This window comes from Cyprinus carpio, chromosome B9 (assembly GCF_018340385.1).
Source record: "Cyprinus carpio isolate SPL01 chromosome B9, ASM1834038v1, whole genome shotgun sequence".
Lineage (NCBI taxonomy): Eukaryota > Metazoa > Chordata > Actinopteri > Cypriniformes > Cyprinidae > Cyprinus > Cyprinus carpio.
The window spans coordinates 7,610,261-7,634,877 of record NC_056605.1 but is presented as its reverse complement, the minus strand read 5'-3'; the positions used below and the strand labels follow the sequence as shown (position 1 = coordinate 7,634,877).

Sequence of the window (24,617 nt, the reverse complement as noted above, 5' to 3'; positions counted from 1 at the left end):
CAGAGAACAGGTAACACTGAACAAACAATCTATTAATGTTACTGGAAGAATGTTTTAAAGAAACTTTGAGAGAACCTTACCAGTACATTAGCCAAAGTTCTGAGAATATTCTCTGTTATTTGCACTTGTTGCTAGAGCTTTTTTAGAGATTTTTTGAAAGCACACTAAGGAAACTGACGTCAACTGACACACCGCTCATGCTGACTTTCAAATGGAGCTGCCGCTTGGGCTCTTGTGAATCTATTACTATAATGTGTCTGCCATTCTCTTTGGTCACACCCTACAATAAAAACTCTTAACTTAAAGTGACTTTCTAGACACTCATGTTAAATAAACCCCAGTGTGTCTGCTTTGAATGGGGATGAGGAGTGAGCCAGTTGTGTTAGTCCCAACAAAGCTTAAACAGTTAAAATGACATCGGCTCTTAAGCAGACAATTACGGCCCTTGCACTTCACATTATCCTTTGATAACACTCTGTATGGCGTTATATCAATGAAGCATCCCAGAATCCAAAAGATTAAGGTGAACTGCTATGAGCCTGCTATAGTTAATATTGAATCTCTGTCCAGTAAGATAGAGGCAGGCCACTTTCATCGCAGTCTGTTTGATCTCAACCTCCAGGCTCATATTAAAGGACCAGCAGTAGCCTATCATTAGCTGTGGCACTTTTATCTGCAAAGGCTGCATCAAAGCCACTGATCAGACAATACTGTCCATAAATGGTGATGGAAATGCCGTCTGGTTACCATTTTAACTGTGCAAGAACATTAAAAATCTGAATGTTTATTAGAATCTTTTGTGAGGTAGACTTTATTCGTTCATTTATTTTGATTTCAGAATGCAAAAAAAACCATTGCTTTCTAACCTTAACCTCTTGCCTAGGCTGTTTAGCGTTTGCCGCTAAAACGAAAAGTGAAGCTAATTATTATCTGGGCTGGAAACACAGATGCTAGGTAAATGAGCAGTGCTGCAGAGTGAATAGGAGATGAGGATGTGTCAGACCCACAACATTATGACAGCTTCTGACTGAGCCCTAAGGGGAACTGTCAATATTTACCAAAAGCATCAGACCCATTCAAATGGCCCCATCATGACTCATACCCAAAAAAAAAAAAAAAAAAAAGTGATAAAGTTGCATGGTTATTGTAGGTAAAAATCATTTGTCTAAAGTGCTGTACACTACAAAAAGAAAAGAAAAGAAATGTATGTTACATTTTATGTTAAGATATCCATACAGTGCAATTATACATTTAGTAATATTAATTAACTACATATACTTACTGTATGGTTGGGTTAGGATTAGGGTAACTTGCATTTAATTATGCATAATTTATTGTTATTATAATAATAAGTACATGGAACGTGTAACAAATACGTGATACTGTATTTTTGTACCATTTTAGGTTTTGATAGATTGAACTTAAAGAGTACAGTAAAAATCAGCATTTCATTAACTTGTTAATATTAATGTTAATATACTAAATCTGTTTTGAACTTTTATAATAATAATCTTACAACCACCAAAAAACACAGGTGGTGATGAGAAAGTCACACAATAAATCAAAGCTCACCATAAGTAAGCTGATGTAGATGCTAATATAGAAGGTGCACATTCACACAAATACTAAACACTATCATGGTAACACACATGACACTAAAACAATGCAATGAACAATAATTTTAACACATTAGATGCAAAATAAATTCCTAAAACATCAACAACAACAAAAAAACATACACTGTAAATAAAAGTTGTCAAATGTGTCACACAGGGAATTGTGGGAATGCCAGTTCACTGTTTTCCATTGTAAATTATAAATGACTGGCTCTTTTTGCATGTATGCATTTTTATTATTATTTCCATTTAATTTAATTTAATTTGTTCAGTAAATATTTTATTAAATATTGATATAATTTGATAATTTAAATTCTGTTACTTATTTATTCATTAATATTATTGATCCAAATATATAATTGATTTATTTATTTAAAAATATATTTGTATGCATGTGTATATACCTGTATTGGTTTGAACCTTGCAGTAAATGAAGAACTAAGTTATTTAAAAGTGTTCTTTTCTTTGGCCATATCTTATCTCCACTGAAGCTCCAAGTCATCCTGAACTGCCATGGTGCCCTTTAAAAAAAAGTAGATTATGCCCCTGCTATTAACAACTCTTTAAAATGAGTGTAAACTTTTAGGTAAACCACTCACAGTATACTTACTATGAGTAAAATAATTAATAATACAATAAATTGTGGTCTTGCACATGCAGATACACATACAATTGTAAAGATACACAATTGTATCTCAGTTTCTGAGTTTTCCTTCTAAATGGCTCCACCAAAATAAGTCAGTCCTGATACAGGAAGAAATAACAGCATATATCAACAGCAGACGCGTGTGTCAGTGAATTGAGGTCATGCAAAGCGCATTTCTGTGGCTGTTGTTGAGTGCTCTGAATCTTCTGGCGGACATGAAAGGCCATTGTTCTGTGCTGTAGTATCCTTCTGAGGTTCACAAGTAGACATTGTCTGGGAAAGCCTTTATTACTGTGACTGAACCACTTTTACCTGCTCTCTGTCTCTGAAGGTCATCTACCCTAACTAGACATTTTCTGGGTAAATTACAGATTTTTAGAGTTTTACATTTGGAAAAACGTCTTGGGTTATGCATGTAACTATGGTTCCCCGAGAGGGAACGAGATACTGCATTGGGGAATGCAGCCTGCATGACCGGTGTCTGAAGCATGTGTGAAACAACGCCAATCTATTGGTCCACCTGGGCCATGATGTCATAGATAGGGTGCCCAGAAGTACAAAAGGGCACCTGCTGAATACGTCATCCACTTAGCTGTCTAAAGGACACGTAAACAGGCAGGCTGAAGGCATGGTGAGGGGGCGCAGCGTCTCGTTCCCTCTCGGGGAACCTTGGTTACATGCGTAACCTGAGACGTTCCCTTTCTAGGGAACTCCACGCTGTGCACCCTAGGGGGCACATTGGGGAACAAAATCCAACCACACTTTGCCGAGGTGCATTCCTGTCCACCTGGCAGGGCCTATCCACCTTTCCTCATAGAGGGGCCATGCCACTGCACCACAGGCTGCTCACACAACTTGGCAGAAATCCCTATCCTCCTATCCTCAGATAGCTAGGCTCTAGGGAAGGGGATCACTTCAGGAGAGGGCTCACTGCAACTGCCAGTAAGACACAGCTAGCCTTAGATGGCTGTTTTCAAGTAAACCTGTCCTGCCATAACAATGGCTGTAATATAACCAACCTCAGATGGTTATACTAAGGAGTCCCCCAATTCGTGTCAGTCCCACGGTAGGCTAGCGAAGCACCATGTCATTGACCAGGGACTCACAAGAGGGAGATCCGGGCCATCAGTAAATTCTAAAAGCTAAGAGTGAACACATAAACCTCATCAGTCCGAGATCAAAGCCTGACGTAAGCCATGGCCAAAAACACTAGAGGGCTGGACACAGCTATCCTCGAATAGCAGTTCCCTCAGATAAGGCTGAAGACAGGACAAAGACTTCAGCGCTTACTTGACAGAGCATGCGCCAAGGGGAACCCAAGTCAGGCTAGAACATAGCTGCCCTCAGACTGTCATATTCCAGATCAAAGTAAGCTTGAACTGGAGCATAACCATCCTCAGACAGCTACACTCTGAGCAGGGACTGCTCACTTAAAACCCTGAAGAGGGGGAGCAGTGTACTCAGCCCAAAATCACTAGGCAGGATTTAGAGGGACCGCCCACTTAAAAATACCCAGAAGCCTGAGGCGGCAGCCTACTCCTAAACCCATCTGGCTTTGTACAGGAAGGAGCATTCCCCATAACCACTCTAGGTGCTGAAAACACCCTGGGAAAGAAAGCTTGCAAGCATTTCTACACAGAGTATAAAAACATATTCACGCCAAGCAAGGCTCTCCATATACAATAACATGCATCTTAGAGAGGCACGGCCGAGTTGAATATAGCTCCACCCACGATCTTGCAGAATCAGGCTGAAATGATTCCGTGCTCACACTTCATCGTCATAACAACCCAATAGTATCGGCAGCATCTGACAACCCATTTAGAGAGGGCGTGCGGATCCCGCAGATCAAAGTGATCACCGCGAGCTGAGAAACTGTGCCGCAGCAATGGCAAACCGGGCCATGAGACGAACGCTTCATCCCGCATCCCTTTGGAATAGGAACAAATGCGAGCAGAGCCTTCCCTAGACATTGTGACTCATCACAATGAGCGCATAACTCTGAATGCGCATGCTCTTCGCAAAAGCAGAATATGCCCTCGAGTGTTAGAATCCAAACACGGAGGCACACATTCCCTAAGGTGCTGCTCGACTCAAGCGCTATACACGGGATCGATAACCCAAAAGAGCATCTTAACCCCGCGAGTCCCATGATCCAAGGCTGCGCCGTGCCTCAGCAGCAGCGCACAACGCGCAAGCTCCCGACCAAGAAAGATGACGCATAGATCGCATATGTCCTCAAGTGTCAGAAACCTCGGGCATGGAGACACACACTTTCCACAACACTCACCCGCCTTCGTCTATCACACGCACTTCAAACAGACGGAGGATGACGTATTCAGCAGGTGCCCTTTTATACTTCCGGGCACCCCGCCTATGATGTCATGGGCCAGGTGGACCAATAGATTGGCATTGTTTCACACGTACTTCAGACGCCGGTCATGCAGGCTGCATTCCCCAGTGTTCCCCCTAGGGGGTGCAGCATGGCGATCCCTAGAAGGGGAACCTGGTACATTATAAATAACTATCATAAATTGCAGTTATTTTTGTCCACTCCATAAAGAGGACAATTCTGAGAATAACAAAAAAATGTAAATAGGTTACTATCTAGTGTGCTTTTGTTGACAGCAGCATGACAGTCAGAGTGTATCTTCCGTCCAAAGCAGCAAGCATTCCTCGCTCAGCCTGTTGCTTAGTTACCAACAATTTCTAAATGTTTCCATCTTACGTCGGCGGACAATGTGGATGTAATCGATTTTGCTGTGAATTTCATCCTTGTCACAATTCATCGCATTACATATGCACTGATTTTGCTCATTATCATAAAAATATGATATGATGAATTCAGCACACATTATGAAAATGCATCAGCAAGTGAAATATTAACAGGAAATTGTCTAGAAAAGTATTATAATTATTTCAAGGCTAACTTGCTATTCACTCACAAATATCAATATTTAGTGCCGAATGCTGTAAACTGCACAGACTGGACACATGATGAAAATGGAGAAGGTATGAATGAAGCATTTGGAAGCTGCATAAGTAAACATTTAAAACTTCACAACCTGATGTTCACGGTTGAAAGATGTGAGGCTGAGAGAGTGTTTCATACAGGTGGAGCTCTGCTAAAACTCTATAAACATCATATTTATTTTAACAATTGTTTTTTAGAGAAATGATAAATGCAATGCCTTGGGCGAGTTCAGCACAGTTCAGTAGACTGTTGTACCGATGGATTTTTTTGGATGCTTTTTAGTCCACGGGAAAATATAAAGAGAAAACTAAAAGTCAGGTTCTGCTTGAAAGGTAGGTACTTTTTTACCCATTTTGTATGAAATAATAACTCACTTAATTCAGTGAGTCATTATGTTTATCTTTTGTGCTGTTAGTTTTATAACTTGAGTGTTTTCATGATTTAGTAAAAGGCCCATTAGTGAAAATAAATTTGTATGAACTGTAATATTATACCAAACCATATTATGCAAAATACATAGCTGGAAAATGCTGTAAAAATATGAGATAATTTATAGAAACAAAAAAAGATCTAATAAAAACTCATTTTTAATAAACCCACCCATGTTTTGCAATCTTAAAAAAAGAAAAAAAAAGGAACAAAAGCTGTCATTTCTACATATGACCACAAATATGTGCCATTAAAGTACTAGTACCTTTAAGGTTCTTATATGCACCCTTTAGGGGAAAAAAAGGTATAAATACGGTCCCAGTGACAGCTTTTGTACCTTTACTGTAGCTATATAGTACGTCAAATGAAAATGCATTTATATAATCTTAAAATATGCAATTCAGTGGAAATCAGATTTACTAAAAACTGATAAAATCATGTGGTCACTAGCAAGCTGGTTTTCTGCTTTAACCTTTCAGAACACGGGCTGATGTTGAATATACTGATGAAATTAGCTTTATTGCCTTGGTTTGGCGTGTTTATGCATTGAAGTCTGAATGACTGATCCCGCTCGGCAGATGTTTCAGGACTTAAACATAAGGTTCTCTTGATATTCATCAGTACACTGGGTTCGGCAATAGATTATGTTTGCATAATGAATTAAGGAATTAGGGCTGGGAGCTGCAGCTTGCTTTGCTCCAGAGCTCTGGCCTGTTTACTTGCAGATGACATTCATCACAGCCCAAGTCAGATGCTTAATGTGCATGAAACGAACACAAGCTACAAGCTCCTGTCTAAAGAGTCAAAGAGAAACTTGGTAAGCGACGTTTTCCAGCACTTTAGAATTACAAATTTAGCATTTCTCATCACACTCTGTGAGAGTGAAAACCAGGGGTAATGACTGTTCAGCAATGTAATTAACAATGGCCCATCTCTTCCTTAATTTCCTATTGACCGCGGGATCCGTGCTTGATCTGCCTGACTTTAGATTTGAATTTATAGATGTTTCCTAATGCATAGTGAATAGTTTGAATTTGAACATTTGCAGTTAGTAGTTTTGTTAACCAGATTTTACCAAAATTGTGCATACAATAAATAAATAAATAAATAAATAAATAAATGGATGGATTAATAAATATGAATGAATAAATTAATAATAATAAATAAATATTTTTGGAACAGTGTATATATATATATATATATATATATATATATATATATATTAGTGCTGTCAAACAATTAATCATGTCCAAAATAAAAGTTTCTGTTTACATAACATATGTGTGTGTGATGTGTATATTTATTTTGTATATATAAATACACACACATGCATGTATATTAGACTTGTGCCGGTATTCGGTAATGCATATGCACGATATTGTTATCGTGGGTACTTCCAAATACCGAGAATAATTATATATTACAAATTATTCAGAATTTGAAATGCATTTTAAGAATACTTTTTCCCCATCAACTGGTCAAAATGCACAACACCGTTGTATGCTGCTTTTTAAGACGCATGTGAACCCTGATGTAAACAAGCACGCACGAGAAGCACATGGAGGAACACGTGAGAGATGCGCTGAATGAAAGCACATTCACTCTCTGCCAGCAGATGGCGCTAACCTGCAGAAAATGCAGCCCTTACCCTGGAAACCCCATAAATAAAAACAGCTGCTACTTTCTAAACATTTAAATAATATAAAATAATATTTATATATTTCCATATTTTTTTTTTTCCATTTTAATCTGGACTACAACATGTCCTAGATATTGTTTGAAAGTGTTTTTGATTCTTTATAGTTCATTAACACTTTACATTAGGGCTTCATTAGTTAACAAACTGCCAATAAAAAATTCTTTCTGAACATTCTTTAATCTTAGGTATTCCAATTTTTAATAACACATTGTTAAAATCGAAAGTTGCAACTTTGTTATTTAATGAGCTAACATGAGCTAAGACCTTGTATTTTGTTTAACAAAGATTAGTAACTTCTGTAGCAAATGTAGCTATTGCTCATTATGAATGTTAATGCATTAACTACGGGTAAACTAATGAGGTCTTATTGTAAAGTGATACCTATGGGTCTTTAAAGTTCTTTTGCACTTTAATCGGTGTAAAATTTGTAACTTTAAATATATTTTTTGTATTGCTTTATTGTATTTAACTGTTCAGTTATTTTTGTTATAAGAAAAAAGTTATTTAACCTGTTATATTGTATTATGACCAATTTTTTAAAACTTAATTTCAATACCTTGATAATACCCGCATACCGTGACAAAACATTATCAATTAATCGCAACAGGAAAATTTGATACCGGCATATCCCTAATGTATATATTTAAGAAAAATGTTGTTTATATTTTAAATATATTTTTTATATAATATAAATTATATGAATAATATAAATATACATGTAATTTTTTTTCAAAATATATGCTGTGTGTGTGTATTTATATATACATAATAAATGTGCACAGTACATACAAATATATTATGTAAACAAAACTATTTTACTATTTTACTATATATATATATATATATATATATATATATATATATATATATATATATATATATATATATATATATATATATAGTAAATGAATAGATATATAATATACAAGTACAAAAATAATATAGAAGTAAATAATACATACACAATACTGTTCAAATTTCTGGGGTCAATAAGATTTTTTTTAAATAAATGAATACTTTTATTCACCAAGGCTGCATTTACATAAACAAACAAATACAAATAAATGCTGTTATTTTTTTTTTACTTTCTATACATCAAAGAATCCTGAAAAAAAGGCATCACAGTTTCCATAAAAATATGAAGCAACACAGCTGTTTTTAACAGTCATGATAAAAAAAAAATGTCTTGAACAGCAAATTAGCATATTAGAATGATTTCTGAAGGGTGACACTGAAGACTGGTGTAACGATGATCTAAACTCAGCTTTACCATCATAGGAAGAAATTAAATTTTTTAAATATATCAAATAGATTTTAAATATATTGTATGTATTTAAATATAGTTATATTTTACAATATTACAATGTTTTATTTTTGATCAAATATGCAGACTGGCATTGTTTTTTTTTTTGTTTTTCTTTCTGAAAACATTAAAACAATCTTACTGACCCCTTTGTAATACAATATAATGAATATAATATAATTTAGACTTTAGAGAAACAAAAACAAAATGGAAAAATTAGTTTTTCTTAATTTTTAACATCTTATTTATCAACCATCTGTTAGATCTTATAAAAACAGACCTGTGACCTCTTTTGGGGTCGCGACACACCAGTTTAATCAATAAGGAGTTTTCTCCACACACACATTTCCAGAATTAGGAAGGTGTACAGTACATGTGTGTCTTGTGTTCGACGGATGTGATACCTGTGAGAAGGTGTGTGATTGTCATGTTCCCACTGCAGGGCTGGATCAGTGGCTGAGGTGTGTGTATGTCAGGCTGGGGCGAGGACCCGGTCAGGACAGGTGCAGGGACCGAGCGCTGGTCCTCAGCTCATGCTCCCTGCACTAATTAAGTTTTGGGGCTTTGTGTGGCCGTGCTTGGTTACTCTGGCAGGCTACGAGGACTCAGTGTGCAGGGATTTACCTATAAGAGACGTAATGAACATGGTCTTACTTCTTCAAATCACATGTCCTTTGTTCATTCTCATGGGAAAGGGTCTTCTTCACGCTCCCCTTAATCCTGTGCTTGAAGCCTGTTTTTACTGGGCTTCCCTTTTCTTTCTATCTCTCTCTCTATCTCTCTTCATCTATCTTCCTGCTACACCCTCCATCACAACAGAAGCTTGTAGCTACAATAGGGGTTATTTTAAGAGCAGATACTAACTCACTTGGGACATTTGTTGCACTCACCTCTATTGGTCACTTCCTTTGACAGGCCGGAAGATTAGAAGCTGCTGCCGCAGGACTTGCTGCAGTTACAAATCAGACTGATGTATTGTTAATAATGATACATTTCTTAGCTGCTTAATTACTTTATATTACTGCATTCATTTAGATTTCAGCCATTAATTCTTTCATCAAATGGTTAATGGTCAAATATGCCTTTTTTTTTTTTTGGTGTTAAAATATTTTTTTCTGCCATTTATAGGTTGATCCCAAAAAATATGACTTTTGTGGTGGCTCTTAGAAAAATACATTGTTTGTTTTTGCTAAAGAGGTTTCCTCCGCTACCTAGAGAAAGCATGTGTTAGTGTTCCTCTCAATGGCAGTGACTTGGCTGGCAAAAAAAAAAACATTAAAAACATGCTAATTTTATTTGATCTATTGCCCAAGGTATTTCTCATTGTCCTTTAGTTTCATCTGATGTACTAAAACCACTAATACTGAAATAAAAATTAAAAATTATATAAGCATATTTTAAAAACTAAAAATAATAAAAATGAGACGACAACACAACACAATTATTAAAACTTTAAATTAAAAATGGAAAATATTAAAATGAAAAATAATTCTTTTTTTTTTTTAATAATTTGATTGCATGGAAAAATCCTCTGACTCTTCTGTTTGGATTGGAACTATAGATGCAATTGCAAGTTAGACTACGTAGACTACACTCTAAAAAAATGCTGCTAAATAGCAATAAAAGTGGTTCATTGGTATGTTAGTTAGTATGGTTGTATGTAAGAGGAACCCCATTCTCCTCCTTAGATTCCAGATATGTTACTCCACTCTCATTCAGTATGTTTGCTAAAGTATGAATGGAAATTTACTACAATGTCAAAAGCTGAATCACTATTATGCTTTTCTGCGGTCAAAACTCCCCATGTAGGGGTCCTGGAGTATTTCATTATTGGGGGGCTTGGAGGCAAAAAGGCTGAGAACCATGTTATCTTCAGGAAATACACTGTATTTTAATGTTTTTTTTGAATCATTTCTCCTGCTAAACTAAGAGACTAAGAGAGCGTTAGATAACCACGGGGTTAATGGGTTCTTTGTGTGGAAGTGGTGCTATATAGCACCTTAACCACCCCAAAGAACCGCTAAAAAACCACTAAAGTACCTATTTTTGTGTGTGTGTAAATAATTATATTACAGTTAGTGTGTTACTATTAGTGTTAAAACTGTATATTTTAGTTAGTAGTATCAAATGGGCTATACAGGGCCCTATGAAATCCGCTTTATTTTTTTCCAAATTCGTTTTTTTTTTTTTTTTTCTGTTTTTTAATTTTTCTGGATTCCGTTTGTTTGTTGCTTTTTTTCTAAACTAATTTTTTAATGGTTAAGCTGAATTTTATTAATTAAAAAGCATGTCTAATATATGTTTCATTGTTTTAATTAAAAATTAAACATCAGTTTATTAAAGGTTTAACAAAAATTACATGTTTACTGCACTATGGAATGTTTTATTTTTTCACACCTTTTTTCACTTCCTTCATTCATTTCAATCTTCATTCATTTGAATGCATAAAAACATTTTTTTATTTATTCTTACAATAGCTTTATGAAATTCAGTGTTGTGGATTTACATTTTTCTGGTTATCAAATGAAGGCATAAAACATGAAAATGAAACAAATGTTATTTTTTGGCCAATAAATGGGATTTTCTTGTCAAATTAAAACGTGTAATTATTCCTTAAAAATAAAGTTTTATAAATGTTTTAACAGTTGGAGTAGTAGTACTACTAGTATTAGTATTACTTACATTATACTGAATTATAATAATATATTTCTGCCACAATGTCTTCAAGTTAAATCATACTTTTATTGTGACGGGTTGCCGTGCATACATTTACATTTCTGTGTGTATATAATTTTACGCTAGTTTTACTCAAATGAAATGGTAAAATGCTCATGAAGTGACTCTCAGAGCAGTTCTGGAGATGTTGTTCATGAATTTATGTCCTCATTTAGAGAGATGGCAGACTCTGAAATGTGTAGTAAACAAAACCGCGTGTCTACGTCATTTATTCACACAAAGACACGCAGAACATGAATGATTCATATTTAAAATGCTTTTTTTGTGGCTTAATATTTACAGATAGTAGTCCATATCGTGATTTGATTTAAGTGTAATGACGTACTTTTAATTAATTCATCCAAGCTTTGACAAATTCCATGATATTCTCTGTTAAATTGTAAATTCCATTTTTATGACTGGATTCAACAATTCTGTCCTCATTTTCTGCGTTTTCCACTATTTTTTTTATTTTTGCTATATGTAGAATTCAGATACGCTTGTTATTAGCAACACTAATGGCCATTAAGTGAACTGCAGCCAGCAACTTACTTTCATAGCATACAAGAAGTTCAACGTAATTCAGTACATTGATTAAAGAAAGAAAAAAAAAACAGTACACTGATGTACTCACAGCCAAGTTCTTTTTGTTCTTTGATTAAAAGTAAAAAAAAGTGGCATACTGTTAACGAACATCCAGTAGCCATCTACCCTTCGGAGAAGGGCGGTCAGATGAATATGCAAATATGCGCTGCGAGCTTTCCTCTCAATAATGAAATAAACAACAAAAATTACAATGCTGAGAAAGCAGCAGTTAAGAAAGCATTTGATCATAAGAATGTGGATATGTTTAAACAAACTCTGCAGTTAAAGGGTTACTTCACTACAAAATGAAAATTTTGTCATTAATCTCTTACCCCCATGTCGTTCCAAACCAGTAAAAGCTTCATTCGTCTTCGGAACACAATTTAAGATATTTTGGATGAAAACAGGGAGGCTTGAGACTGTCCCATAGACTGCCAAATAAATAACAGTGTCAAGCTCCAGGAAAGTATGAAAAGTATTGTCAGAATTCTAACTATGGGACAGTCTCAAGCCTCAAGCGGTTTTCATCCAAAATATCTTAAATTGTGTTCCGAAAACGAACTAAGCTTTTACGGGTTGGAACGACATGGGGGTAAGTGAATAATGACAAAATTTTCATTTCAGGTTAGGCTAATCAAAATTACTCTGTTATGATAGTTTGACTATACTATATTTTTGATTATATGCAAATGGCTGTGGGAGACTATAGTTTGAATGAACTTTTCTTTGTATGACACACTGGCATTACAGTAAAGAACAAGAAGCTCTTGGAAGAGAGTCCTTACGGGAGCGTGCTTAAACATCACTTCATTTTGATTTACCTGACTCCTTTACATAAAAATCAGTCTATAGGCTTTTATAGACAATCTAAGAAGTTTGGAGTGTTGGGGGAAATTACTTTTAAAAGTAATGCATTAAAATATTGCTTAACTCCCTAAAAAAGTAACTATTACATTACATGTAAAACTAGACATGGGTGCATAGTGGTGCATTTTAATCACTCAGATCCATGATTAAGACCTTAATAATTTTCAATTCTGCCGTATTTATTAATCAGCCATTTTGTGCGAGAAGCCTGAAGCAAGGTAAGAAAATATACAGACTGCAATACAACAATTTACAACTCTGATGAGAAATATTCACCACATCCTCCTCAGTATGCAAAGGGAGAATAGTCTTCAGGCGATTAATTTGTCATTCCGGCACAAACACAAAGAGTCCCAGTGTTGTGCTGAAGTGAACTATTGTGCTGTACCTGAGCCTGCAGATGGGCACCTGCTCAGCTAAGCAGAGTGATTTAGATGATCACAAATAAAGCAAGTCACAACATCTCTGTTTCAAGACTAGGGCTTTTGGAGCTTATTTTAACAAACACATGAATGTGCCAAAACACACACAACACAAACTAATTGTCCAGCGACCAGATGGCCAGCAACACACCGGTCAAGTAAACATTCACACTCGTGTGGAATAAAGCCAAATCATGTTTCACTAAACCAAATGAGACATTGTTCTGCTGTCAAGAGAATAAATGTATCACAAATAGATCATGCTGACAGCAGTATTTTGAGAAGTTTCAGCTGAAAATCAGCTCACCCATGTTTGTCGTATTTTTTTAAAATTGTGTTTGAATGCTTGAGATGAAATTTCAAGCAGTTTGACATTCTGTAATTTATCAGCATTTTGACATGCTTTAATTATTCTAACATTTTAAAAGGTTCAGCTCCCCTATAATCATTCTTTTTATGACCTCATGTTAATTGAGAAACTACATTAAATATTTGTGCTTTTAAAAACGTATTCGTCAAAGTGCAGTTTCTTTTAAAAAAGAATTACGTGGAGACAGTTCTTGCCTCCTTGAAGTCTCAAAAAAGCAACAAAACAAGAACAACAACAACAACAATTACACTCTTGGTGCCTAGAAAATAAGATTAAAATATTTATTGATCACACATTGACCTTTTGTGACAACATGCCCCATTAGCGCAGCTCACTCATGTTTATTACAGTTTTTAAATATATTTTTTAAACGTATTGTTTGAACATGATTTTTAAAGCAGTTTGACAATCTACAATTCATCAGCAGTTTGAAATGCTTTAGTTAATCTAAAATTAATGCTTCAGCTCTTCTATATTAATCTGCATACACTTTTTTGACCTCACATTAATTGAGAAAACCATATTTTTGTAGTTTCTTTTAGAATTAGTGAAGGTGAAACTTAAAATAATAATAATAATTCCACCATTCAGTGCAGAGAAAATATAATTAAAATATTAATTGATCACACTTTGACCTTTTTTTTTTTTTGAAAACATGCCCCATTAGCACAACTATATTACAGACCTTCATCAAAATTTCAACTGTAAAACAGTTATGAAACACAATAAAATGTAATTAAATATGTAAAAACAAATCATGCAATGAAACAACAAATCATTGTTTTGGCTAAATAAATGTCACGTTTTTTTTTTTTTTTTCATTTAAATATAATTAATAAATGAATGTGCTTCTCAGAATTCTTTATTACTATACCATGGTTTAATACTTTAAAATTAGTAATACCACAAAGCTTTTTTTATACTCATGCACTTATAATAAATCCTAAATTTTCCATCATATATTCAATGATAACTTCATATTTATGTAATCAGACTCATTCCCTCATTGCATCTAAAATGTATCTAAATGTAAACACATCATGAAATGGCTAATTAATCTTAAGTCCCGTAAGCCGTGGTTTGTCAGAGCTGTCGCTGGTGTTTGTTGTACGCCCCACACAGTGGAAGTGGACAGTATCAGATTGCACCTCTTTGCCCTAATTACCAGAGCTTTGCCTCAGTGGGCCGTCATGGTTTGCTAACAGCAAGAGCTCATTAACATGGATGAGGTGGTCTGAGGGGGCTCAGTATAAATACCTGCACACGCCCTGCTCGTAGCACACAGGTGGGACCCTGAGTAGGACCCTGAGTAGGTGAAGATCTAGAGTCATGACCTGCCAGGCCTTCAGCACCACTGATTGCTTCACTACTCTGAGCGGAGACTCGGCTGCTCTGCCGCTGCTCATGCATCACACCGGAGCCGCAGACTGTCTGCCCGTCTCCAGCCACACCACCAACATGATGCCTTCAGGTAAATCTCACGCTCTTGGACGATCACACAGTGGTTCTCTACTGAGAAGAGGGAAAAAGTAATACTAAATGCTAATAACAAAATGCACCTAACTGTGGTGCAGAACTAGGAAATAGCTAAAGAAATAATTGTATTAACTGTTTAAAAGGATGATAAATTGTTTACCATATCTTTTGTTGTTGGTGTCAAAACTGTTTTGGTGCAAACCTATCTGGCATTTGGCAGTGATACTAATGCAATGTTTAGTCCAGTGTTTGGCTGGTACAATTCTGCTTTTATTTATTTACAAAAGGTCAGTTTTCCTACTAGCCTCTGTCACATTGCAATGTTAGATTTTTTATCTATTTATTTTTATATATTAAATTAATTTGAAACAAAACCAGACGAGAACAACCAATCAAATACTATAATTATTGATTTAAAATTATTAATTTAATCAAATGCACTACAGTTTAAAAGTTAGGGGTCTGTAAAATGTTTATGCTCATTAATGCTGCATTTATTTGACCAAAAATACAGTAAAAACAGTAAAATGTAATTACAAATTAAACCAACTGTTATCTAGTTTAATATATTTGAAAAAGTTATTTATTTCTGTGATGCAAAAAATGCTAAATTGTCAGCATTGTTACTCGAGAATCATTCTAATATGCTGATTTGGTTATCAAAAAACATTTCTAATTATTTTTAATGTTCAAAAGCAGTTGTGCTGCTGTTGAAACTGTGATGTTTTTTTTCTTTGATGAACAGAAAGTTCAAAAGAACAGCATTTATTTAAAATATTTTTTTTCTGTCAATTTTGATGAATTTATTGCATCCTTTCTCAATAAATGTATTCATTTAATATGTCTGTGGAAGACAATGACTTATTTCTTTAATCTTTGATGAATTGAAAGTTCAAAGAACAGTATTTATTTTAAAAGTTTTTATATTATAAATGACTTTTCTGTCACTTTTGAACAAGTTAATTCACCCTTGCTGAATAAATGTATTCATTTCTTTAAAATAATAAAAAAATAATAATAATAATAAAAAGTGTTAGGCTATATCACTAAATAAATCTATCACTATTCTATGAAACAGTTCCAAGTGGAAAAAATCCAACTCATAGAAATGAAAGAAGCTGCAAACATTACATCGGAAATGAGTTGGAAAGTTATCCTTGTATAGATCAATCTCTGCGATGATGGCATTCGTCCACTGGGAATACTTTCCTCAGAGGTTTTGATGAAAAACACAGAACAAGCTCAAGGTGATGAAAGATACAGACAGTGGACTATAAGCGGATGTCTTTTCGACCTAGTCTATATGATCCTAAAGTTCATGTATTATTTGATATTATCTCCAGTCCTCACTGCTGTCATCACTCACAATCTGTCTGACTCTCACTCTGAGGAATGACCTTTCCAGAGATCACATCTCTTCATCCCAGGGGAAATGTTTTTGGAGAAATATCACCAAATCAATAGTATAATGCACTGAACACTGTCTTTTTATAGAAACATGTATACTACTGCAATTCAAATCAGAGAAGCAGCTAAGATTGTATAATGTTTTTTTTTTTTTTTTTAAAGTCTCTTTTCACCAAGGCTGCCTTTATTTGATGAAAATAATAATAATAAAAAAAATATATTCTGTTTTTATATATTTGTAGGTTATTTCTGGTGACATAAAGCTGAATTTTCAGCATCATTACTAAAGTCTTCAGTGTCACGTGATCCTTCAGAAATCATTCTGATGTGCTGATTTGCTAATGAAGAAACATTTATTATTATTATGTTGAAAACAGATGTGCTGATTATTATTATTTGAAAACTGAAACATTTCAGGATTCTTTGATGAATAGAAAGTTCAAAAGAACAACATTTATTTAAAACAGAAATCTTTTGTAACATTAAAGATGTCTTTACTCTAACTTTTGATCAGTTTAATGCATCTTTGCTGAGTAAAACTATTAATTTCTTTAAACTCTTACTGGTCCTAAACTTTTATATGAAAGGTAGCATATATTTTGTCAGATGGTTTTTAGTGACACCTCTCACAGTCACTATAGGGAGCAAGAAAAGACAAACAGTAATTTGTTGAAATAAGTCAAAATTATGTAGACGTGGCTAATCGGCTCAATTTGCACAGCTGTTACTTCTCTGCAGATAATGATCAAAGCAGACATATTATTAGTTTGACATGTTGATGGCTAAATTATCATGTACTTATTTTGCCCAGTTTTGTCTCACATGCGAGAGAGCGTTAGTGAAAGTTTGATCAGAAACTCAATGAATTGAGTCAAATCTCTGCTCATTGTTTGCAATAGTAAATCATAGCTCTTATGCATAATTACTGAACTGTGCAATTTCACTCAGGCTGTGAGCCAGAAGATGCAAAACTCTCAAATGAAATGTTTTGGCTTTTCTATTCACATGCACATATGCCCTCTGTTAACTCAGCCCCACTTACACCTGCGGAAAGTGACTGGGAATGTCAGAGTTTACAGCTATCTGAAGTTTGAAGAGTTATTTATCATAATGTGGCTGTTAATGTATCTGAGCGCTTAACTGCTGGCACTCGATAAAGCAATGGGTGTTTTTAAAAAGGGATCAAAGGTTGATCGCTTCATTTCAATGGCAGTCTTGTGCATGCACTACTGAACAAGGCCGGCCGTCATCTTGACATGAGTGTTAGTGGAGGCTGGTCTCAGAATGATGTAGCGGTGCTTGTTGAGTTTGATTACCACCCACGGGTTTACTCTGATCTGAACCAAATTCAATTGAATGTTCTGTGCAGCTCTGACAGCCGGAGGTCACTGTGCATATTATGAACTATTATCTGTATTTACATACTTGCTTTCCTTCATTAAATGAGTTTAATTTTATTTTCAGATGCATCTGATGAAGGAAGGAATTATACAATCTGGTATTCATTATTACTGCAATAACGAATTATTTGTGTAAATGTCACCTCTGCAGAGATGTGATGAGGTTCAGGAAATGTGGCTTCTTCTGCAAATTCAAAGCAAAATTATCAGTGAAACAGGTGCCCAAAGTCACATGAATGGGGATATACTGTAAGATTTTATATGTTAGGTTAAGGATTTCTAGGGGTGCCATTCCGTTTGGCACAGATGTCCTTTTTTTCTATCATTTTTTGAGACCGGCAGACACAAAATGAGCTGGTTACCCAGAGAGCGAAGAGTGTGTGCTCACTGTAGGACAGGAGAGATCGAGACAGAGGTGCACTTCCTCCTTCACTGTTACAAAGTTAAATCAATAAGCGACCTCTACACAAACAAATTCACAAACATCATAAGGAACGTCACACATACTGAGGGTCTCTGCGGTGGAGGTCAGACATAATACTTCCAGTGGGTCAAAATCTTACATACACTTTGCAGTATATGTGAAATGTTTATTGTTTTACCAAAATAAGAGATCCCGGATACTGCAAAGTGTATGTAAAATTTTGACCGAAACTGTATATTACATACATGTTAAACACTGTGGCATCAAATGTTCACACGTTCTAATTTGTACACAGTAATATACTGTTTATATTCTATTATTTTTGATATTGTTGTTTTTTGCATATATTGCAATATTGCATTGTTCACAGTCATGCCAATAAAACAATTATGAATTTGAAAGAAAGAAACAGCGAAGGCATTTTTTGCCCTTCTTTTTGCCTTTTTGTCTGTCTAGGATTTATCACAGATATAAGTGGCTGGTTTATTCCCCTCAGGTCTGCCACTGGTTCAGTCATCCAAACGCTCACATATGCACCTGTCCACTTCTGCTTTGGGCAATGCGTCAGCCAGCCTGCACTATCCAATGCCCCCGTGTCACTATAGCAACCAGCAGACCACCTACGGCATGATGGCAGGTATGTCAAGTTACGCACAAGCTACGCAAGTGATTCAAGTATTCTTCTTCTGTGCATATGCATTACTGTCATAAACACACACAGAAAAACAGGATTTAGGATATGTGTGTGTGTGTGTGGTAATGATGTAAGATCTGTGTCTCCAGCACAGGAAATGCTCTCTGCCAGCATCTCCCAGACCCGCATCCTGCAGACCTGCAGCGCACCTCATGCCAACATGGTCAACGGAGCCAACTCACTGCAAGGTAGGCCTACAACCTGTGCTCGAATCCAAACCTTCAGCCCCATGACATTCACGTGTGTCAACACAGTGTTTCTCACTTCTGCTGAGTTCTGGGAAACACAACAACAAAGTGTACATATTTTAAAAGTTCATAGTCAGTCAGAATAAATAATGTATAATCAGAGAAAAATAGTTATCCATGACGATGAGTGCAGCGTGTGCTTGTTGCCTACTACTAGAAATGTAAGCGTTTAGCAGGAAATTTCAGTGTATTTGTGCTTCCACCTAGTGTCTGCAACAAGAAATAACAAGTGTGTGTAGCGTTAGATTTAGTGATGCGTACAGAAGAAGATTGTCCGGAAAAAGAAAAAAATCCGCAGTATAATTAACCCCTTTATTAACCGCTGAAAATATACATGTTTGCCTTCACCTTTTTGCCTATACTGTATTATAACTCACAGAATCATATTAATGTTTATGCGTTATTGTAAATATTTATGCTTAATATAAATTAGAAATACAGTGTGTGTAAGGCAGAGGCAATATTGCTCTGAAAATATCTAGCCACTAGAGGGAGATGCAGATTAATTTATTGTTAAAACAGTAAAGCCTCAGACATATTCAGAAATATTTTATATCCCCATTATATGCATGTAATATTTTGGAAATATATATATATATATATATATATATATACATATATATATATATATATATATATATATATATATATATATATATATATATATATAACTTTTTAATTGAAAATGTTTTTTTTATTACAATCATATATATATATATATATATATATATATATATATATATATATATATATATATATATATATATATATATATATACATATATATATATATATATATAGTTTTTTTTTTTTTTCAATACAAAATTGACACTGTGTCCTCTAGAATAGAAAACTGGAATAAAAAAAAATCACATATTTAATTTTTCTTATTTTTGCTAAAAAATGTGGAAAAAGTGACAATTAAGAAATATTTTAGGTGTTCTCTCTCTCTCTCTCGCTCATTGAAATATTTCTAACGAAATTTTTTATTGTGTAATTGGTAATTGGGTTTAATTGCTAATTGCTTTATATTTTTTTCTGTCTCTAATACATTCCTTTAACAAAAGCCAATTCAGTTATACATCGTCTTCTCAATACATATTAATTTCTAAAAGGTGATTTATAACCATAATTTTACCAGATAGATCTCACTGAAATAGACTTCACAGCATCTTTAATACTGAATAACCTATTTTTGGCTGTTTGAATCTGATTGTGTTCAGAATTACGAACACACAATATAGTTTGCAAGGTATTGAAAGATGTCCCAGTGTCCCTTTTAGTCTTCAAAATAAATGATGGTTAGATATTTTAAGATTTGATCTCCTTGAACAGTTATTATTCGCTCTAACATATGTGTCCTGTCCTGCAGGAGCTCTGGCTTCACGCCTCTATAAGTTCCCAGAGCACAGTTTGGGTGGGGGCTCCTGTGCTTTGACCCACAGTTTACCGCCGCTGCCCCAGGCCCTGCTCATGGACGAGCCCACCCTAGGAGACATCAAGCAGGAGCTGCGCAGGAAAAGCCGGCCCCTGGAAGAGCCGCCCGACATGGACTCACCTCAGATCCGTGAACTGGAGAAGTTTGCTAATGACTTCAAACTGAGGAGAATCAAACTAGGTTTGTCTTCTGAGCTGGACCATATTTATATAAAATTATGTAAAACACTGCCACACCATATTTATTATATCACTTATTACTGTTCTACTATTGAGCTACTCTCTATATTGAACTGCACGCTTTGTTCGCTGGACACTTGTTTGGACATTTACACAACCTTCTCTGCCTAAATTGACAACTCTAGGTCAGAATAATCTGAAAAAGTAAACAAGATTTTATGCAGAATGTCAGTTTTTTTTTTAAGTAAAACTTTTAATTTGACATTATTACAAAGTGCACTTTTTAAAATTGTATTTACTTGTGTTTAGAAACATAAACCTTTTTATTTCATTAATATCCTAACCAGCAAAATATGTTCTAGTTTTGCTAATGTTTTCTCTAACATTCAGGACAGAAATGCTTTAACAATGTTTTTCTTGGTTATGTGAAAAATAGAGAAAATATTAAAGGAATGTTAGATTTTATTTTTTTGAAACATTATGGGAACACTACTTAGAATGTTGTTTGAATTAAACAAGTAGAAAAGTAGTTTAAAAGACATTACACAGTATGAACATCCAACTAAAATGTTTTAGAAAAACTGCATAACATATAGTATAATTAATGTTTTTGTTTAAAATACTATAGTATAATGTAGTATAAATAACTTTTTTGTTCTAATGTTTCATTAACATTGCTAAAGACCAGATAACTTTGAATGAGCTTAAATTTTTATTGAAGGGATGGTTCACCGAAAAAAAAGAAAGAAAATTCTGTCATTAATGTCTCACCCTCATGTCGTTCTAAACCTGTAAGACCTTCGTTCATCTTCAGAACACAAATTAAGATATTTTTGATGAAATCCGAGAGCTTTCTGACCCTCCATAGACAGCAATGCAACTGAAACATTCCTAGGTCCAGAAAGGTAGTAAGGACATTAAAATAGTCCACGTGAAATCAGTGGTTCAGTCATAATTTTATGAAGCTATGAGAATATTTTTTGTGCACAAAGAAAAAAAAAAAGACTTTATTCAGAAATATCTTCTCTTCCGTGTCAGTCTTTGCCAAGCTTTCAGTAGAGCACAATGCATTTAAATATCTTAATGTGTGTTCCGAAGGTCTTACAGGTTTGGAACGACATGCGGCTGAGTAATAAATGACAGAATTTAAATTTTTGGGTGAACTAACCCTTTAACTTGAGAGAACACTGCCAGAACATGAAGCCATAGTTCTGAGAATGTTCCCTGTTAGCTAGGATTATATTGACTGCAAATAAAAGAATCTTAAAAAGATTTGAAGTACATTAAAGGTGCACAATCAGTACAATTAAGCACACTTCTTTTTCACAAGGGTTAAAACTTCTCCTAACTTTTAGCTTTGATTGACAGGTTACACTCAGACCAATGTGGGTGAAGCCCTGGCGGCTGTGCAAGGCTCTGAATTCAGCCAAACCACCATCTGCCGCTTCGAGAACTTGCAGCTCAGCTTCAAAAATGCCTGCAAGCTCAAATCCATCCTGGCAAAGTGGCTGGAGGAGGCTGAGCAAGCCGGTGGTGAGTCAACACACTCCTGAGTGAGATCGCTTATTTATTTATTTATTTACCACTATCTTATCATTATCCCTGCGTTGTTAATGAAAACATAAGATGGCAGAATCACTACTCTAATTTGTGACTCCCGTCAGCTCTTTTTAATGAGAAGATGGGCATGCATGAACGTAAACGCAAACGGAGAACAACCATCAGGTAAATGGGGAATCTGACCTACTCAGAAAAAAAAAGCCATTATATCAGCATCTCTCTCTAATTAATTCCTAATTAGTTCTTAATTTCCTCCCTCAGTCTTGGGGCTAAGGAAGCCTTAGAAAGGAATTTTGTGGAGAAGAGTAAGCCATCATCTCAGGAGATCGTGCGGATGGCGGAGGGTCTCCATCTGGAGAAGGAGGTGGTGCGTGTTTGGTTCTGTAACCGCCGGCAGAGGGAGAAGAGGGTCAAAACCAGCCTACATCACAGCTCCTTCATGGCCAAAGAGACCGCAGCCTGTAGATCTTGAAGATCCGGGGTCTCAGCAATGCTGATGTGTGATTATCTACAGGCAAAAAAAAACAACACCAACCTTTGGCAGTGAGTGGGTTTATTGTACTGATTCACCAGCAGGAGTACTGGATATGCTGCAGTGACCCCCAAAAAGTATTTGAACACATGTAAAAATGTCTGAATGTTATTTCATCAAATATCAAACCAAGTGACCAGTTTGAAAAAGGTCATATTTAGAAGATGTATGAAGTCAGTTCTCCTCAAGTGCACACAGGAGTCCTATCAGAGCAATTAGAGGTGTGGAGAATCACATGAACTAATTCATGAATATATGATCCACTAACGTTTTACAAATACTTAGTGCCACAATACTTTCTCTTGTTAATGAACATCCACAGTTTTAGCGTTTAAATCCCTTTTCAAATTTCTTTATTTGAACAAGTTAAAATAAATGCCAATTGGTTTCAGATAATGACATTCATAGATTTTAAGGGGCGCTTTTAGTGTCCAAATACAATTTTTATTTTATTTTTTAAACTTTGACTCAGTTTGTTGAATGTTTTGTTTAAAAAGGTTAAAATAAAGTTATATAATGCAGTTACATCTAAAGTTACATCTTAGTGTCCAAATTGTATTTTATTATTTATTTTAATGAATAATACCACTTAAGCAACCCCTTCACTGGAATTTAACCTTAAGCTATTAAAATTAAATTTATTTTTATAAAAGTGGGTTTGCTCTAAAATGGGATACATGTAATTAATTTTTTATTATTATTTTTTTGACCTGAAGATAAAATTTAAAATAGCTTATAAGGGCAGAAAAGTATCTTGATACTTCAAAATATTTAAAATAATTTATTCATCATTCATATATTTAAATGCATTCCAATCAAAGTTTAATATATTAGGAAAATATGCAAATATTCTGAAAGCATATCCTGGAAACGTGTCATTGCACTGTAGAGTTTTGCATGATGCAAGCAAACCTTTTTGTGATGTAATTTGTAAAGAAATGATACATTTGTCCAAATAAATGACTAATAATGAATCATGCTTGGTTTGTCATATTATCATAAAATCCTGCAAGTCACTAGCTGCTGTGCAGCAATCTATTACATGCTTCGCATGAATTGTAACAACATGGTAAGTGTGCTGTGATTCATATTATTAGATATAATCAAACATCATTGCATTGGGAGAGAATTAAGTATCTATCATGTATATATGTGGCATGTGTTTAATTTGTTGTCTACTGCATGCAGTGGAATCATCAGAGCTCTGCTGGGTTTTACTGAGGGATTATTTACAGTATTACATTGTTCCTGACAGTGCTATAATGAGGCAGAACAGCCTCTCACCCGCACACAAGCGCTCTCAGCAGATATGGCTGATGATATACAGTATATGATCATCATCTCTTGCCATTGACTGTGTCAGCAACATATCCCTTACCGCCCTGTGTGATCTAATAATGCAATAAATACAGTATACTCTGGGATAATGTTGGCAGGATCTGACATTTTCAGTGTACATGTATATATATATATATATATATATATATATATATATATATATATATATATATATATATATATAATCATACAATAAGAAATCATACATAAAAACAAAATTATAGATTTGTCCACATGTATTTCAGCAGATTCTGCACGTGACAGGTTTTTCAGTCCAAACGCTGGCAGCAGTTAC

At 34.9% G+C, this 24,617-nt stretch overlaps 1 protein-coding gene across 3 annotated transcripts; it reads left to right on the top strand.

The window, feature by feature from the left end:
* Positions 1–5,330: 5,330 nt before the first annotated feature.
* On the top strand, positions 5,331–23,958 carry pou1f1 (POU class 1 homeobox 1). Of its 3 annotated transcripts, none has more exons than XM_042730832.1 (7): positions 5,331–5,568; positions 18,830–18,970; positions 19,117–19,215; positions 20,648–20,893; positions 22,261–22,425; positions 22,557–22,617; positions 22,714–23,958. In XM_042730832.1, exons 1-7 carry the CDS (start codon positions 5,445–5,447, stop codon positions 22,922–22,924), a joined length of 1,047 nt encoding a protein of 348 aa, XP_042586766.1. In that variant the 5' UTR covers positions 5,331–5,444; the 3' UTR covers positions 22,925–23,958. The 3 variants fall into 3 exon arrangements, with proteins under 3 accessions (XP_042586766.1, XP_042586767.1, XP_042586765.1); XM_042730833.1 differs by lacking the exon at positions 5,331–5,568 and adding an exon at positions 14,551–15,097 and having other exon boundaries at positions 22,694–22,816; XM_042730831.1 differs by lacking the exon at positions 5,331–5,568 and adding an exon at positions 14,557–15,097.
* Positions 23,959–24,617: the final 659 nt, after the last annotated feature.

Bases quoted from the DNA above. Each gene is read 5' to 3' on its own strand.
- pou1f1 (XM_042730831.1), top strand. From the start codon at position 14,956: ATGACCTGCCAGGCCTTCAGCACCACTGATTGCTTCACTACTCTGAGC. The intron at 15,098-18,829 runs GTAAATCTCACG...TATTCCCCTCAG, and splicing joins CACCAACATGATGCCTTCAG to GTCTGCCACTGGTTCAGTCA. The intron at 20,894-22,260 runs GTTTGTCTTCTG...TTTGATTGACAG, and splicing joins ACTGAGGAGAATCAAACTAG to GTTACACTCAGACCAATGTG.